Source organism: Phacochoerus africanus, chromosome 1, assembly GCF_016906955.1.
Source record: "Phacochoerus africanus isolate WHEZ1 chromosome 1, ROS_Pafr_v1, whole genome shotgun sequence".
In the NCBI taxonomy this organism is placed as follows: Eukaryota; Metazoa; Chordata; class Mammalia; order Artiodactyla; family Suidae; genus Phacochoerus; species Phacochoerus africanus.
Window position 1 is genome coordinate 287,322,063 of NC_062544.1, and position 17,038 is coordinate 287,339,100.

The 17,038-nt window shown below is 55.1% G+C and overlaps 2 protein-coding genes across 5 annotated transcripts in view; one reads left to right on the forward strand and one right to left on the reverse strand.

Moving 5' to 3' along the window:
- Positions 1 to 17,038, reverse strand: part of TSPEAR (thrombospondin type laminin G domain and EAR repeats) — a 134,257-nt gene that overhangs the window by 41,571 nt on the left and 75,648 nt on the right. For all 3 annotated transcript variants that reach the window (XM_047797919.1, XM_047797918.1, XM_047797920.1), the window contains exon 2: positions 2,897 to 3,117. In XM_047797919.1, the coding sequence (XP_047653875.1) occupies positions 2,897 to 3,117 (221 nt within the window). The remainder of the gene's footprint in view (positions 1 to 2,896; positions 3,118 to 17,038) is intronic.
- LOC125137229 (keratin-associated protein 10-8-like) lies at positions 12,419 to 13,272 on the forward strand. Of its 2 annotated transcripts, XM_047797925.1 has the most exons (2): positions 12,419 to 12,732; positions 12,796 to 13,272. In XM_047797925.1, the coding sequence occupies exons 1-2, from the start codon at positions 12,460 to 12,462 to the stop codon at positions 13,222 to 13,224; spliced, it is 702 nt and encodes a 233-aa protein (XP_047653881.1). In that variant the 5' UTR covers positions 12,419 to 12,459; the 3' UTR covers positions 13,225 to 13,272. The 2 variants fall into 2 exon arrangements, with proteins under 2 accessions (XP_047653881.1, XP_047653880.1); XM_047797924.1 differs by having other exon boundaries at positions 12,419 to 13,272.

Here is a 17,038-nt window from a genome sequence, read left to right on the forward strand (position 1 = left end):
CATCAGGAATATGCAACAATATAACATGCATGCAAATAAGGGCAATAAAATACATAAGGCAAAAACTGACAGAAACAAAGGGGGAAATAGTTCAACAATATTAGGTGAAGACATTAATAGGCCAAGTTCAAAGCGGATGGAATAGGGAGAAGATCAAACGAGAAACATAAGACTTGAATCACACTGTAAACCAACAAGACCTAACAGACATCTGCAGAGCACCTTACCCAACAGCAGCAGCACACACTCCTTCAGAAATGCACATGAACCTTCTCTAAGGGAAAGCATGTGCTAGGACATACAACAAAGCTCAATAAATTGTAAAGGATAGAGGGAGCACAAAATATGTTTTATGGCCACAGTGGAATGAAATTAGAAATTAATAACAGAAAAAAATGGGAGATCTATAAATATGTAGAAATCAAACAATATACTCCTGAGTAACCAAAAGGTCAAGGAAGAAACCAAAACGGAAATCACAAAATACTTCAAGATGAGTGAAAACAAAAGATAAATACCAAACGAATCACTTATACCTGGACTCTGATATAGAGCACAAATGAATGTTTCCACAGAAAAGAAAATCACAGACTTGGAGAATAGGCTTGTGGCTGCCCAGGGGGAGAGGGAGGGAGCGGGAGGGGTCGGGAGCTTGGGGTTAACGGATGCAAACTATTGCTCTTGGAATGGATTTGCAATGAGATCCTGCTGTGTAGCACTGAGAACTATGTCTAGACACTTACACCACAGCACGACAATGGGAGGAAAAAGTACGTATACGTGTATGTGTAACTTGGTCCCCATGCTGTACAGTAGATAAATCAATCAATCAATTAATTAGAAAAAAAGATGAGTGAAAACAAAGATCAAAATACCAAAACTTTTGGAATGCAGCTAAAGCACTTCTTAGAGGGAAATTTATAGCTGTGCACACCTCTACTAAGAAAGAATAAAGATCTCAAACCAAACCTAAACTTCCACTTTAATAACAAATGAACTCAAATGGATCAAGGACCTAAACATAAGAGCTAATTCTATAAAGCTCTTGGGAGAAAACTTTGAGGTAAATCTTCATGACCTCGGGTTTATCACTGGATTCTAAGATACTGCACCAACAGCACAAGCAAGAAAAGAAAAAAATAGGTAAATGTGACTTCACCAAAATTTAAAAGTTTTGTGTTTCAAAGGACGTGATCAGGGTAGTGCAAAGGTAAAAGCCACAGAATGAGAGAAAATATTTGAAAATTTATATGTGACAGGGGACTTATATCTAGAATACGTAAAGAATGCAGAATCGTTAAAAAAGGCAAACAATCCCATTTAAAGCTGGGCAGAGGACTTGAATGGACATTCCTCCTAAGATGAGACGCAAATGGCCAATATGCACCTGAAAAAATCCCACCATCATTACTCAGGAGGGAAATGCAAGTCGAAGCCACAATGAGATGCTGCTTCACCCCCACGAGAGCGGCTAGAATCAGAAAGTCCGGTAACAGCAAGGTTGGTTGAGGATGTGGAGAAATCACAAATGCATCCACGCTGGTGGGAGTGTCAGGTGGTGTAGCCACTTGGGAAACAGTCTGGCAGTTTCCAAAAAGTTAGTCATAGAGTAACCATAAGACTCAGCAATTCCACTCCTAAGTATACACCCAGAGGAAGGAAGATGCACAGCCACACAAACATGTGTACGTGAACCTTTACGCAGCACGATTTATTACAGCCAAGAGGCAGAGACGAGCCCCGTGTCCATCTGATCCATGAGGAACGGGGATCAAAATGTGATCTATCCACACAGTAAAATATGACTCCGCCATAAAAAGGAGCAACGTACTGGCACACACCGCAACTCGGATGAATCCCGAACACACACGGCATAAGCCTGTAACCAAGAGCGTACGTGATAGGATTCCATTTAAAGGGACGGTCCAGAAGAGGCAAACCCGCAGGTCTGAAAGCAGAGGCGTGGCAGCTTAGTGCTTGGGGTGGGGGGAGGGGGCGGCCAAGGGCTGGGGGCTTCCTCCCAAGGAGGGGAGCACGAGCTACCTCCGGCCGCACTGAGGGCGGCACTCTGCTGTGGCCTGTCCTCAGCGTCCCCAGATGGAGTCTGAATTGTTGGGATGTGAACTGCATCTCAGTGAACCTGGTACGAAGTTACCGAGCGTGACGGGAAAATGAAGAGATGGCGTGGACAGCCATGCCAGCCCTGCAGGTGCGCCGCAGGCCGGAGTCCTGTTCAGGAAGGTCGCTGCCAACCAAAGACCTGAGAATCGGCCTTGTCACGAAAAGGAAGCAAGTGGAAATGCTACTGAAAACACGGTGGCCAGAGGTGAGACCTCAGCAGGTTGGACGGAGGAAAGGAGAGGGCTTAGTGAGAAGTCCCCGGGAGCGTCACGATGGACTCGCAGGTGTCAGAGGGAACCAGCGAAGGAGAATCGAGGCTCTGGCTTGGAAATGTCAAGGGCTTGCCGGCCGCCGAGGGAGTGCCTTGTCCCTGAGCCCACGGGGAAGCTCCTGCAGGGCAGGTGGGAAGGAGAGCTGGACCTGGGTGGACAGGACTGCAAAGCACAGGGGGCCAGAGGCCAGAAGGGTATGTTCTAGCTGTTTTGTTTCTATTTCCTGTGAAGAACGTCCACCTGAAAGCTGAGCGTTACCCTTAGCCTTCGAGGCTGGAAAGTTATAAGTGCTGTACAGACGCCTAGCAAACGGTCACACGACCTCTGCCCGCATACTCACCATGACGGGGGCCTCACTACCTATCAAGACTGGCCACTCTCCTCCTCGGGACTGGTGCCTCGCGGCAGTCGGATCCTCCGTGCCCTCTGCCCGCCCCCGCGCTGAGAACACCGCCGAGGCTCGTGGGGTGGTTCTAACGGGAAGGGTAGGAAGCGTCACTGACCTTAGGAGGGAGACTGGGAGCGTTCAAGGTCACGACAATGGAAAATTCTTCCGGGAAGAGGTCACATCTGGAGAAGACCCTCGAGGCAGGGAAGCTCAGGGCGTGGGGGGCGGCGGCCGAGAGCTGGAGTCCTCGTGCACCCTGGACCTGCGTCACCCTGACGCCCGCTGCCATGCCATCGGGAGGGACCGCCTCTGCCAGGATGTCCAGGGGCCGCAGGTCTGTGACAGGGACACCACAGGGGGGTTAGGCCAGGACGACCGCAGGGCGTGGCAGGCTCTGGCCTCAGTGTTTTGCAGGATCCTCGCAGGAGCCCTGCAAGCTGGGGGCCACGGTTGTCCCTCTAACCAGCGAGCACACAGAGTCCCCAAGAGTCTCGGCCCCCTTGGGTCTGCCCGTGACCTCTTCTCCCCACCCCCCACTCCCTGGCCCTGGGTTTAGCACATTCTATGTCACTGTACTGGGTGTGCTGGGGGACCAGGGGGGTCCCAGCCCCCACCCAGGAGACAGGCTCGCACACGGAAGCATCTCGGGTCTGGGATGCGACAAGCACGGCCTTCCCCATGCCCTCAGCAGAGCCATCTGTGCCAGTCCCCGATGGCACTGTTAGAGGACTGGACATCAGACAGGACCTGGATGCCACCCCTGTGACCAGGCGCTGCCTCGTCCCTCGAACTGTAGAGGAGCCGACAGGCTCCCGTTCCAAAGTCCGAGGTCATCAGAAATAAAACTCACCTGAGGCCAGATAACGGGAAAGGAAAGGGAGGAGCCTGGAGAGCGGCTGTGGCTAGAGGCGGGGTTCTGGGCAGCCCCCCACCCCCAGGCCCAGCGGTAGGAGGGAAGTCCTGGCCTGGAGCAGGGCCCACGGCTGCCTCTGAACCCTTCGACTCGGCCACCACGTGTCAGGCTGGGGCCTGGGATAAGCAAGGTCTGGGCGATGAGAGGTGGTCGCCACAGCACTCCCCCCTCCACCCCAGCCCCCGCTTCCCCCTCCCCCTGACCAGAGGGGCTGCCCCTTTGCTCTGGGATACACAGTGGCCAGAGGGCAGCCAGAGGGGCGCTGCCTGGAGGCAGAGAGGGAGGCGTCACAGGTGGGGCGGCTGAAGCAGGAGACAAGGAGTAGGTTTTCTCCGTTAAATCAAGGGACTTTCGGTAGAAAAACTTGCTCCAAAACAGTTCAAAGAAAAGACACTGAGTTCAAAGACAGCAGCTCCCAGTTGGAGCATAGGGACAGAAGGAAAGATCAGCCTTTAGAGGGACCAGAACAGCGCTGGGAGGGCCGGCGGGGAGGGATGACAGGCCGAGGGGACAGAGCTTTCACGTCCAGGATGCGCGGAACTCTTACTAACCGGGGACGGTGGGAGGACCGGGGACGGTGGGAGGGCCGAGCCCGGCCCGGCGGCCGCAACAAGCAGGGAGCTCGGGTTCTCAAAATGAAACCACGCTCGATCACCACCACCCCTCCCCGCGCCCCGTGCTCAGCGTGGTCCAGAGTTTGGGCCCTTGAGCCTGGGCGCAGCCAGGGACAGCCATGTCCTCCTGCTGGGTGGCATTCCAGGGCGCTCAGAGGCGCCACAGGGTGTGGTCGTGCCGAGAGGGCGGGGCGGAGGGCAGAGCTGGAGGGGACAGTGGGACACGCAGCGAGGGGGCGAGTGTTGGGGACACGCGGACGTCTGGGAGGACACGGTGAGGAAGCGACAGGGGCTGCGCTGTGCAGGCGAGAGGTCACTGTCATTCACACCACCGAAGGCCAGAAGCAGCGCGGGAGGCGACGCGGTGCCCCTTGAAACACGTGTGCTTTAAACCAAGTGCCCCGGGCTCTGTGCTCCAATGTACCTGTCGTGACGGGCAGGCATCCCACGGGGACACTCTGTGGGTCGGGGGCAGGGTCCCAGACAGGCCCCGGGGAAGAGAATGGCGTCTCAGGGGTGGAGGGGAGTCTGCGTCCACGAGCCAGAGCCAGACCCTGACCCACGTCCTGCGCTGGTGGCCGGGGTCGGATTCCACGGCCCATGGATGCGCCTGGGTGGGGTTCCCGGAGAGTGTGGGCCCTAGGTAAACATCCTGCACCCCAATTCATCCCCAAGACTGCGAGACACAGGGCACCCGGGCCCTGCCTGGCCGTGGGTGGTCCCCTCAGCTGTAGCTGTGGCCCCCGCCAGGTCCAGCCCCTCCTATGGGAAACCTGGGCCCTCCACCTGGCAGGCCTCCCGGCTCCAGACGTGCCTCGGCGCGGCCAAGCCCCAGGCTCAGGCAGCTGGGGAGCCCGAACGTGGCTAATCCTCTGCGAGCCTCTCCCTCCACCGTTTAAGGAACACAGCCTCCTCCTGGTCCCACCGCCTCCCCAGCCCCTGCGGCCTCTGCTTTGGCAGGTGTCCCGTCCACTCGGGCTCTCTCTGCCCGCGCCTCATCCACGCGCCCTGCCCAGGGGCTTCGGGGCTAGTGTGCCTTCCTGGGGCGCCCCTCTGGCTGCAGGAGTGAGGGAGTGACCTGGAGTCCCCAAATCGACTCTGTCACCGTGACATAGTCACTAGCACCTGATGGATTTGTGCCGAGAGGCTGGACAGAGTGACAGAGAGTGACCGAGCCACAGTGGTGGGGCTAGAGAGGGCTGACCTGCGACCTCTGCTGCCATGAGGCCGGAACAGCCAGAACTTGGCCCGTCACCACCAGCGTCCCCAGCTTTTGTCCCCACTTCCAACTCCAGACCAAGTGGGGACACCAGATCTGCTCCCTCACCAGGCACCCTGGCTGCAGCTTCTGGCCTACACCCCACACCCCATGCCAACAGCCTCCATCGGCCACACCGGGCCTCCTCTCCCCCTCCAAGCTGGGCGTGTCTGAGCCTCTGCCAAGCCCGGGTGTGGCGCGGACGCCCTGCCAAGGCTGGCTTGGACCCAGCAGCAGTGCTTGTGCTGTCGTGTGGCCTTTGCTTGTTCCACAAAGGCCTCTGGAAACGGCAGCTTCCAGAGCCAATAGCTGTTGCCCGTGGCTGCTTATAATCCAGCAGAGAGGACGCTCCAGCCACCAAGAGATGAACTCAAAGCTGGCTGCACGTAAGGCCCAAACCAGGCCTCGGCATCGTGCTCTCGGAGCCTCAGCTCACCCATCTATAAAGCAGGAGGGTGGTACCCGTCGCGGTCAGGGGCTCGGCTGAGTTGGCGAAAGAGCTGAGCCGCCCGCCCGTCGCACCAGCTGGAGCAGGGGCAGAGCCGTGACTTAAGCCTGTGCTGTGACTGTGAGCAGGGCACATCTTCTTCTGGGAAGGGCACCGGCGGTCAGGCCCAGGGGCCCAGGAAAACAGCCACCTGCCGCCTGATGAGCCCCGGGGCCGGGAAGAGCGGGTGGAAGGGCTGGGACTGGGAGAGGCCTGGGGACCAGGCCCGGGCGGGGAACGCGTCTCCACAGGAGGCCGGGGTGGAGACCCTGGGGCCGGAGAGCAGATGTGCGTGTGCGTGTGACGGTGGCCGTGGCCAGTGAGGCCAGCCCCTCAGGACAGCAGTGTCCTGCTGTGCCCCGGGCCCAGGGGCGGGGGTGCTTCCTGTGAGGCCCGCGGTTGGCCCGCTGGATCACACAGAGGATTTGTAGGAGCCAGGCTCCTGGTGCCCCAGAATAGCTCCTTGGGGGGGCTGTGGCGGGGGTGGGGGGGCGGGGGGCGTGAGGACTGATTCATTCCCGATGTGCAGCTGTGAGTCACAGGCACAGCCCGGTGGACCCCCGCCGGCTTCCGACGGTCTGAGATGGGCGCCTCCAGGGGCTGGGGCGGGTGCGAGACCCACGGGGCAGTAACATCCTCTTTACTCGGGATTTTGTTGAGTTTACGCGGCGCCCAGGGCCCAGAGGCCGCTCATTTCCAAGAATTTAGGTGAGGCCCTTATGAGGGCCGCCCTGCAGGACAGTGGGCCCGATGACACCGCCTCAGGAGCAGCGCTGTCCAGCTTGGGCCCAGCGTGCCGAGGCCCCGGGCAGGCGGGGGACACGCTGTCCAGGCCCGACGCGGGTCAGGGGCGGGTGTGGACGGCGATGGGAAACCTGGGCCTTGGTGGAAGGAAAGCCAGGACAAATTCCTTCCTAAACAGGACACACGGCGTCCCCTCCAGCTGGGAAGGAAGGGGACCCTTGCAAGGTAGGGGCCGCCCTTGTGACCTGGGGTTGAGGAAGATGTCTCAGCAATAGACATAAACCCTCGGAAAGGAGCTGGTACCTCTGCTCACATCAAAATGGAATTTCCACTTGAGAAAGGACAGCCTGGGCTGTGCCGAAGTCACAGGACAGAGCGAGAAAGGGCTTGCTGTTCCTGACACGGACAAGGGGCCACCACACCGAAGCAGCGAGGCACCCAGGACGCCCGCAGGAAAATGTGAGAACAGTCCTCACCAAAGAGGGGGACGACCCGCACCCGACGACCACGGAGCCAGTGTGGCCAGAGACAAGCGCAAATCAAACGGGGACAAGGCCTCACTCTCCCCCATCAGCCTGGTCAAAAAACGAAACAGGGGCTGCTGCCCTGGCTCCGCAGCCGCGAACCCGACTAGTGTCCACGCGGGTGCGGGTGTGATCCCTGGCCTCGCTCAGCGGGTAAAGGATCCAGTGTGGCCGAGAGCTGTGGCGTAGGCTGAAGATGCAGCTTGGGTCCAGTGTTGCTGTGGCTGTGGTGCAGGCCTGCAGGTGCAGTTCTGATTCCACCCCCAGCCTGGGAACCTCCATATGCTGCAGGTGTGGCCCTAAAAAGACAACAAACAAACAACAAAAAAAAAACAAACAAAAACAGGATAACTAGAAAAGGTGGAGCACAAAGCAGAGGTGAGCCTGTCCCTTTCGTGTGTTCAAATCTGCTTTTTGTCACTGTTTTCTTTTGTCTTTTTAGGGCACCTGCAGCGTATGGCAGTCCCCAGGCCAGGGGTCGAATCAGAGCTGCAGCTGCCGGCCTGTATCACAGCCACAGCAACGCCAGATCCTTAACCCACAGAGCGAGGCCAGGGATCGAACCCGCATCCTCATGGATGCCAGTCGGTTTTGTTACTGCCGAGCCACCATGGGAACTCCTCCACTTGTTTCAAAAGGAGTCAAGTGGAGTTAGGTGGGGCTGGGCCCCTGGGCTTTGAACAGGACCCGGGCTCTGGGGCTGGCGCGTGGGACGTCCACGGCCTGGAGCCCCAAGGGCCACGTGGCAACCAGGCCATGGAAGCTGCAGGAGAGGCCTCCAAAGAGCAGGCCACGTTTTAGGTGTATTTTTTTAACTTCCTGCTCGAGTCTGAGAGAGGACCTGTGTGTGCCTGCAGCAGGTCTGAGAGCCAGTGCGGCTGGTGACCGGCTGACATTTGCTTTGCATGAACAGGTGAGAGGCCACCAGGACGCCTTCGTCCCCTGACCAGGAACGTCCACCGCCCGGCCCCACGCTGGCCAGCTCCAAGCCCCACCCTGCCTCACTCACATTTCTCAAATGTTGTCCTTTGAGTCCAGCAACCGTCTGGCCCCACCAGGCACGTGGACACTCAGGAGGCGAGGACAGCGTGTGCACGGGGACAAGGGCTTTGGACCGCGGGGTCCCACCCACAGAAGGCGTCTCCACTGACCGGAAATGCCTCCTCCCGCTTTCCCCTGCCCGGAGCCGGGGGGGGGGGGGCGGCCAGGATGAAGGGGGAGCCCCGGCCGGACCTTTGCTATAAAACACTGCTCCTCCCTGCAAGGCGTGATTATCTTGCGATCCAGGCAGCTGTCTGTTCCCTTATTGCACATCCTCCAGATGAGTGAGAACATGACAGCGACCGAGCGGTGGCCTCAGGCTGCAGGACGCGGATGTCCAAACGCGCTCAGCACCTCGAGGCTCGGCCGCCTCCAGATCCCTCGGCCTGCGAGCCTTCCTGACCCCGTGACCCTCAAGCTCGTGTTTGAATCCAGCAGTTACGGAGTCTGGGCCAAAGGGGCCGTGGAGGGCAGCTCAGGCCGAGCCTCGGGTTACAGACCAGGGCGGTCGGCCCAGAAAGGCGTGTGGATGCAGAGGGAGGTGAGTGGTCCTGCGTGAGCTCATCAGAAGAGAAGACAGTGGCCAAGTCAGTCGTCCGGGCTTCAGCCGGAGAAACTCGGACAGAAGCAGTGGGACCCGCCGTGAGCAGAAGGAGGAGCGGGGCAGAGACCAAGGCGGCCGGAGCAAGGTTCGCGGCGGCCGAAGCCCATTCTCTGAGGAGGCCCGCAGACTGACACACGTCTGGCCGGTCTGACAGGGAGCAAACAACAAGAAGCTATTCGTTCCACGTCAAGAATGAAAAACAGCGCATCACTCCGGAGAAACCCACGACTCGCAAAGACACGTGCCCTCCGACGGCCACTGCAGCACATTCTCGGGAGCCGAGACATGTCCACCGACAGAGGCGCGGGTCCGGAAGAGGTGGCACACACACGCAATGGAACGTGACGCGGCCATGCAAAGGGACGAAATCCCGGCATTCTTAGCAACACGGATGGACCTAGACACTATCACGCGAAGTGAAGTCAGCCAGACAGTGAGACGCCAACCTCCAATGCTCTCACGGACACGTGGACTCTGAAAAAAGGACAGACGGAACGTCTTTGCAGAACAGACGCTGACTCACAGACTGAAAAACTTCTGGTCTCCGGAGGAGACAGGTGGGGGGTGGGGGGATGCGCCTGGGCTGTGGGATGGAAATCCTGTGAAATCAGACTTCGATGATCATTCTACAACTACAGAGGTGAGAAATTCATTTGAGTAATAAAAAAAAAAACCAAAATTGAAAGCAAAAAGGAAAATAGGGTATCACTAAACATCCTCCAGAAGTTAAAAGGATAATGAGGGGACCCTACAAACGACATTAAGCCTGCATATTCCAAGCCTTAGATGAGACGGGCCAGCTCCTCCTGGGCACCGCCGTAACCGGGACAGACCCTCCCCCTTGTCCTCTGCCTGCCTCTTTTTTTTTTTTTTTGTCTTTTTGCCTTTTCTAGGGCCACTTCCCGTGATACATGGAGATTCCCAGGCTAGGGGTTTAATCGGAGCCACAGCAATGCAGTTTATCAGAGCCACAGCAACACGGGATCCGAGCCACGTCAGTGACCTACACCACAGCTCACAGCAAGACAGATCCTTAACCCACTGAGCGAGGCCAGGGATCGAACCCACAACCTCACGGTTCCTAGTCGGACTCATTAAGCACTGTGCCACGATGGGAACTCCTGCCTGCCTCTTGTTGGTAGAAAAACTTGAGCCTCCTAGGCCTTCCCTGAGTTCTGAAGACTAAATTTAATCAGAGAAGTGAGAAGAAGCAGAAACAAAGGAAAACAGCCAAGGAAGACAAAGTAAGTTTAGCCACTAAACAAAGTCAAGGACTTTTAGTTCCTCTTCAAGGACTGCAGGTACTATGCCAAGCCACCCTTGAGCCATTTTTGCAGATAATGAAGCCCCCCCAGGGGGAAGAAGTTGACTGCCTGCTGCCCATCAGCACGCAGCCCCCAGGCTGGTTGGAACCCGAAGGTCCCGATGCTGACTCGTGATGTCCTCACCACCCGCCAATCAGAAGAGTGTCTGTGAGCTGATCATGGACCACGCCCCTCACCACCCGCCAATCAGAAGAGCGTCTGTGAGCTGATCATGGACCACGCCCCTCACCACCCGCCAATCAGAAGAGTGTCTGTGAGCTGATCATGGACCACGCCCCTCACCACCCGCCAATCAGAAGAGTGTCTGTGAGCTGATCATGGACCACGCCCCTCACCACCCGCCAATCAGAAGAGTGTCTGTGAGCTGATCATGGACCACGCCCCCACACACCCTGTCTTTGGAAATCTATCCCCGAAAGCCATCGAGGAGGACGTCAGGCCTTTGAGCCTTAGCCTCCTGGACTCCTTTTTTGGCCCCTGCAATAAGCCCTGCACTTTCCTTCACAACTTGGTGTTTGTAGATTGGCTTTATTGCACATGGGTGAGGAGACCCACACTTTGGTCTGGTGACAAAGCTACCAAAACTCACCAAAGAAGAAAGAGATAACTGGAATGTCCTACATCGACTAAGGCGAGTCCAGTTTCTTAGACACCTCTACTGAACATTTAAAGAAAACAAAATGCCAACTCTGCGTCATCTCTTTTAGAAAGTGGAAAACAAGCTGGCAGACCCTGCGATGGGGACAACGTTATCAAAACCAAAGACGTTATAGTAAAAGGGAACTACAGACCAACATCCTCGTGAATGTAGACATGAAATCCTGAACGAATTAGCAAACGAAACCTAGCAACAGGCAAGGACAATCCCCACAACCAAGTGGCGTTTACGCAGCAACTCAAGAGTGCTTCAGCATTCGAAAACCAATCAACATAGGTACACATCACCTCTCTCTAGTAGCTTCCCAATTTCCTGCGAATCTACAGCTACTTCAAAATAAAAAGCTTTTAAAAATCAGTTAAGGGATATTACCATATAAACAGACTTACAAAGAAAACTGTAGGATCATATTAACAGATCATAAGAAGCATTTCATGAAATCCAGCAATCATCCATGATAAAATCTCTCGGCAACAGAGAAGGTTTAAACTGAGAAACCTAATCTGCCAAAAAACTAGAGCTAACACGATCTTTAATGGTGAACGATGGGAGGCGTTCCCCTAAATCCAGGTGTGTGTAAGTTTACAGACATGCAGCTCCAGGCTCTGGCCACCAGAGGGTCTGGGGGAAGACACACAGCAGCCGTGAGCACACCTCGCTCCGGGTCTTGGCTTCTAAATGCCATCACCCGCTGCAAGGAACCAGGGCTCCTCCGAGAAGCGGCTGGCAGCAGGGAAGATGGAAGGGTCCGCGAGCCAAAGGAAAGACCTCCAATGGTCAAAATGTCAAAGACGGGTCATTGTCCCAAAGCTGGGACCCTTTGAAAAAGACAGGGGAGGGGAGAAGCCCCTAAAGCCCCAGAATCTAGGAGAACTCGTGGGACAGATTCCCGCCCACAGACGCAGAAGGAACTGGCCCTTCCAACACCACGACCTCAGACATCTGACGTCCAGACCTTGAGAATCGTCTCTGTTGTGTGAGCTGAGCTGGGTGAAGCTCTGCTCCGGTGTGAGCCCCGGGACGCCTACCCAGGGCTGACGGAACAAAAGCTGACTCGCAGGATCTTTCTTTAGAAACCCGATTGTCCGCCGCTCTAACCTTCCACACAGAGGCACACAGCCCAGCCTGCCAGCCTGGCAACCCCAGCCCCGCTCCCCTCAAAGGAGCCAAGTTCGGGGCCCATGGTCGCGCTCCCCCTTGGCCCGCGGTGACATCGGCTAAGACAACAAGGTAACTGACCCCAGGGTTTCTTCGTAGAACAAAAACAAGATGCCCCCGGGGACGTTCAAGAGTTTTGTGAGCTGAGCAGCTCCCAGAACAAAAACAGCTGCTGATGGTTCTCTGGACCCACAACCAGGAAGGAGGATGGCATGGAGCCTCCTGCAAGGACAACACACATGCCCAGGAGGGGTATAAAAGCCACAGCCTGAGCACCTCACACACACACACACACACACACACACACACACTCACACACACTCACACCTCCTCCAGCCCCACTGCCCCCACCATGGCCGCCTCCACCCTGTCCGCCTGCTCCAGCAACCTGAGCTACGGCAGCCGCGTCTGCCTGCCCGGTCCCTGTCACCCCTGCACCGGCTCCTCCTGGCAGTGGGACGACTGTCCAGAGAGCTGCTGCGAGCCCCCCTGCTGCGCCCCCAGCGGCTGCACCCCCACGCCCCGCCTGGCCCTCGTCTGCACCCCAGCGAGCTGTGAGCCCAGCCCCTGCCTGTCAGGCTGCACCAGCTCCTGCACCTCCTCCCCCTGCCAGCCGGCCTGCTGTGTGCCCGTGTGCTGCAGGCCCGTCTGTTGCACACCTGTGTGCTGCACGCCCCTGTGCTGTGAGGCCTCCCCGTGCTCAGACTCCTGCTGCCAGCAGTCGAGCTGCCCGTCGTCCTGCTGCACCTCCTCCCCCTGCCAGCAGGCCTGCTGTGTGCCCGTCTGCTGCAGGCCCGTCTGTTGCACTCCTGTCTGTTGCACGCCCGTGTGCTGCTCACCCGTGTGCTGCGAGGCCTCCCCCTGCTCGGCCGCCTCGTGCTGCCAGCCCAGCCCCTGCCCCTCGTCCTGCTGCAGACCCTCGTCCTCCGTGTCTCTCCTCTGCCGGCCCGTGTGCCGCCCCGCCTGCTGCGTGCCCGTCTCCTCCTATGAGGCCCCCACCTCCTGCTGCCAGCCCAGCTGCTGCCGCCCGGCCTCCTGCGTGTCCCTGCTCTGCCGCCCCGCGTGCTCCCGCCCCGCCTGCTGCGTGCCCGCCTCGGCCTGCGAGTCCTGCTGCTGACCGGGCCCGTCCCCCCAGGGCCAGCCGGGCTCAGGTCCCCCCTGTGACTTGGTCCTCAGTCCAGGCCTGCCCCATGTCAGGTGGCTGCTTCCCTCAGGACAGGGTCGAGGCACTCCTGGCAGCAGACAGCCACATCCCGAGATATCCAGACCGTGGCTTGTTCCTGCTGTCCCCTGGTCCAGGCTGAGCTGGGTGGCATGGAAGACCTGAAAGTCGGTCTCGAGGCCGCAGCCCTGTGGGGCTCCCAGAGGCCTCCCGTCAATGCTCCCCACAGCTCCCCTGCCCTCACGAGGGTCAGCTCAGCTCCATCTGTGGTGTGTGTCCCCTCAGCTCAGTGACCCTGAGCCTCTCTGGATGCCCTTCAGCTAAGTGACCATAAACGGCCCGGTGCCCGAGCACGGCGTCGACCTCCACGTGTCCTTGGCGTCCTTCCTTGGCTTGGCTCACATCCACTTCCCCCGCCCGACACAGTCCCCAGCGTCTGCCGGCCCTGTGGTTTCCCGGCTGCAGAGGGCAGGTGGGCTTTGCAGCCCATGGTCACTTGGGGGCCACGCACGGTCCCCATGGAGTGGCTCTTCCTTGATTTGCCCCTGGGGCTGCTGTGCAGGCGTATCTGCCGTGTGGTCTGTGTCCGCAGGGCACCACTGAATCCTGGTGGAACGGCAGTGGGGAGGTTTCTCGTGGAGGCCAGGGCCCTCAAATAGGGCAACTGAGCTTTAGTGTTCTTCTCCGGGACCCCTGATCCTGCTTGGAGGGTGTTGGTCGCGTGGCTAATCCCCCGTCAACAGGCACACCTCGGTGCTGGGCTTGAACCTTGCGGGAGCGTTTCCCAGACTAGGAGGCAGACTCAGCTTCAGAGTCGGGGGAGGATCTTGAGCAGTAAACTGGGGTTCAGGGGGCTGGGCTGGAAGGAAACCGCTGTTAGACCCAGAGGGTCAGGCTTGGCTTTGGGATGTGATGGGCTGCCTCCTCCTCCCACCAGATGGAAACACCTGTTTCTCAGCCATCATGCAACTGACAGCACAGGACCTGGGCCCCCGAGAGAAGGGGTACAAAGGGTGAGGCTCCAAGCGTCCCTGCTCGCGGGCCGAAAGCCTCTAGACCACAGCACATGACCGCTTTGTGGAGCTGAAGGGGTTGGAGCCAGAGTTCAAGGCGGCTGAGGCAGACACGGGAGGAAGGAAATGCACAGAGCTCCCCGGGGCCCCCATGGGCCCTGCTGGAGGCTGACCTGTTCACCCCACCTCAGAGCCCCGCAAGGCCGACAGGGAACAACTGCGGAGCCCCAGGGGACAAGTGGGCAGAGACACTAGCACCCCAGCCCATCAGAGCAGGGTGACCTGGCTGAGGACCACAGCCACTCCGTGCAGACCCCGAGGGGTCACTGCTGATGAAGAGCTAAACCCGCCCATGAGGAAGGGCTTCCCTGGATCTGTCCTAATAGAATGAAAAGCAGGCGTGGAAGCATGGAAAGCACTGGGCCGATCCACTGCTCATGACTGCCAGACAGAGTGAGGCTGCGCTCTTTAAAGCGAGGAAATGAAGTTCACTATTCAACAGTATTAAGGTATTATTGTACTGAGGTCCAGCATTAAAAAAAAAAAAAGATTGCTAGGAGTTCCCATCATTGCTCAGCGGTAATGAACCTGACTAGCATCCATGAAGATGCAGGTTCAACCCCTGGCCTCGCTCTGTGGGTTAAAGATCCAGTGCTGCTGTGGCCGTAGCATAGGTCGGCTGCTGCAGCTCCAATTTGACCTCTGTGGGAACGTCCATATAGTGTGGGTGTGGCCCTAAAAAAACCAAAATAATAATAATAATAATAATAGTAATTACTAGGCGCATGAAGGAAAATGTCACCTGTGAACAAGACATAAAACAATTTATAGGAATAAACCCATAAATGACAAAATTGATGGAATTAGCAGACAAGGTAGTTAAAAAAACCACTGTAAATATATTCAGGTTTTTAAAGGAAAACATGAACATAATTAGGAGATAAATGGAAGATACAAAAGAGAACCAAATGGAACTCCCAAAAACTGAAAGATAAACCATCAACAATAAAAAATTTAAAAGATGAGCTTAAAAGTAGTTTAGATACTGCAGAATAACAGGTCAGTGACTCTGAAGACATAGCCACAGGAATTATCTAAGCCCAAGGACAATAAAAAAATGAAAAAACAAAAAAATTATGGCACCTCATGACCTGGGGAATGATATTAAGTGGTCTGACATGCATACAATTGCCATACCTGAAAAAAAAAAGATGGGATGGAGACAGAGAACAGGAAAATATTTTGAGAGATAGTAGCCAGATGTTTCTGAATTTGATAAAATTAGTAAGTATATAGAAAACTTGAAAAACACTGTAAACTACCGATCTGAACAATATTAATGACCTTTATACAAAATGACCTGAATGACATTTATAAAATGTAACATCCCAATAACAACAGAATTCACCTTTTTTTTTCAAGTGCATATAGATAACACTCAACAAAATAAGCCACATGCTAGGCCATAGCACAAGTATCAACACAGTTAGTAGGATGGAAATCATAACAGAGAATGTTAGTCGACCACAACAGAATCAGAAACTTTATCTACAGAAAGATACCTGGAAAATTGTCCAATATTAGGAGATTAAACAACACACTTCAAAGTTATCCATAAGTCAAAGAAGAAATCAGATTAGAAATTTGAATAAAACAGAAATGAACGTCGAGGGGTGCAGCTAACATAGTGCACAGAGGGAAATGTGTAGCCCATAATAACTTAGAGAAGAAGGAAGGACCAAAATCAAAGTTTCTACCTTAAGAAGCTACAAAAAGAAACAAAAGTAAGTAGAGGGAAGGAAAGTATAGACGCCCACCAAACAGGAAATGGACATGTGAGAGAAAATGAATGAACCCAAATTTAGGTTTTTGGAAAAGATCAATAAAGCCAGGAAATTCTAGCTTTCCTGGTTAAGAAAAAAAAGAGAAAAGGGAGTTCCTGCTGTGGCACAGTGGGTTCAGAATCTGCCTGCAGTGGCTCAGGTCTCTGCACAGGCGTGGGTTTGATTCCCAGCCCAGCACAGGGGGTTAAAAGAGCCAGCATTACTGCAACTGTGGCTCAGATTCAATTCCTGGCCTGGGAATTTCCATATGTTGAAAGTGGAGCCAAAAAAAAAAAAAGGACCAATAAAGGGAAAAAGCAAATCAGTTTATGCTGATAGAGTCAGTCCCTTAGAGGACTTAGATGAAATAGGTAAGTAACTGAAAAGATATAAATTGTAGGAACAAATACAAGGAAAAGTAGAAAATCTGAATAGCCCTCTATGGTTGAAGAAATTAAATTCATAGTGAAAAATTTTCCCACAAAGAAAACGCCAAGCTCAGAGGCTTCACTACTGAAAATTCTAAGGCAGGCACATACAAAAAAAGCTAACAGAATTCATATGGAAATTTATCAAGTTTACAGGCTATAAGGAAAATATACAAAACCAACTGTATTTCTACATGGTAACAATGAAGAGATGGGAATGAAATAAGCATTCTCCAATAGAGAAGTTTAACATATGTATAAGGTCCATGCGCTAAAAATGACAAAATATTGCTAGAAAAAAAATCCGAAATGACTGGAGAGTCATATTATTTCCATGAATTGAAAGAGTCAACATTATTAACATGTCAATTCCTTCCAAATTTACCTAAGAGTTTAATGCAAGTTCAGTCAAAATCTCAAGTGGCCTTTCTGTAGAAACCAAGGAGCTGATTTTAAAACATATTCTAAAATCAATACGGAGGTCTAAAGAATCTAGATTAGCCAT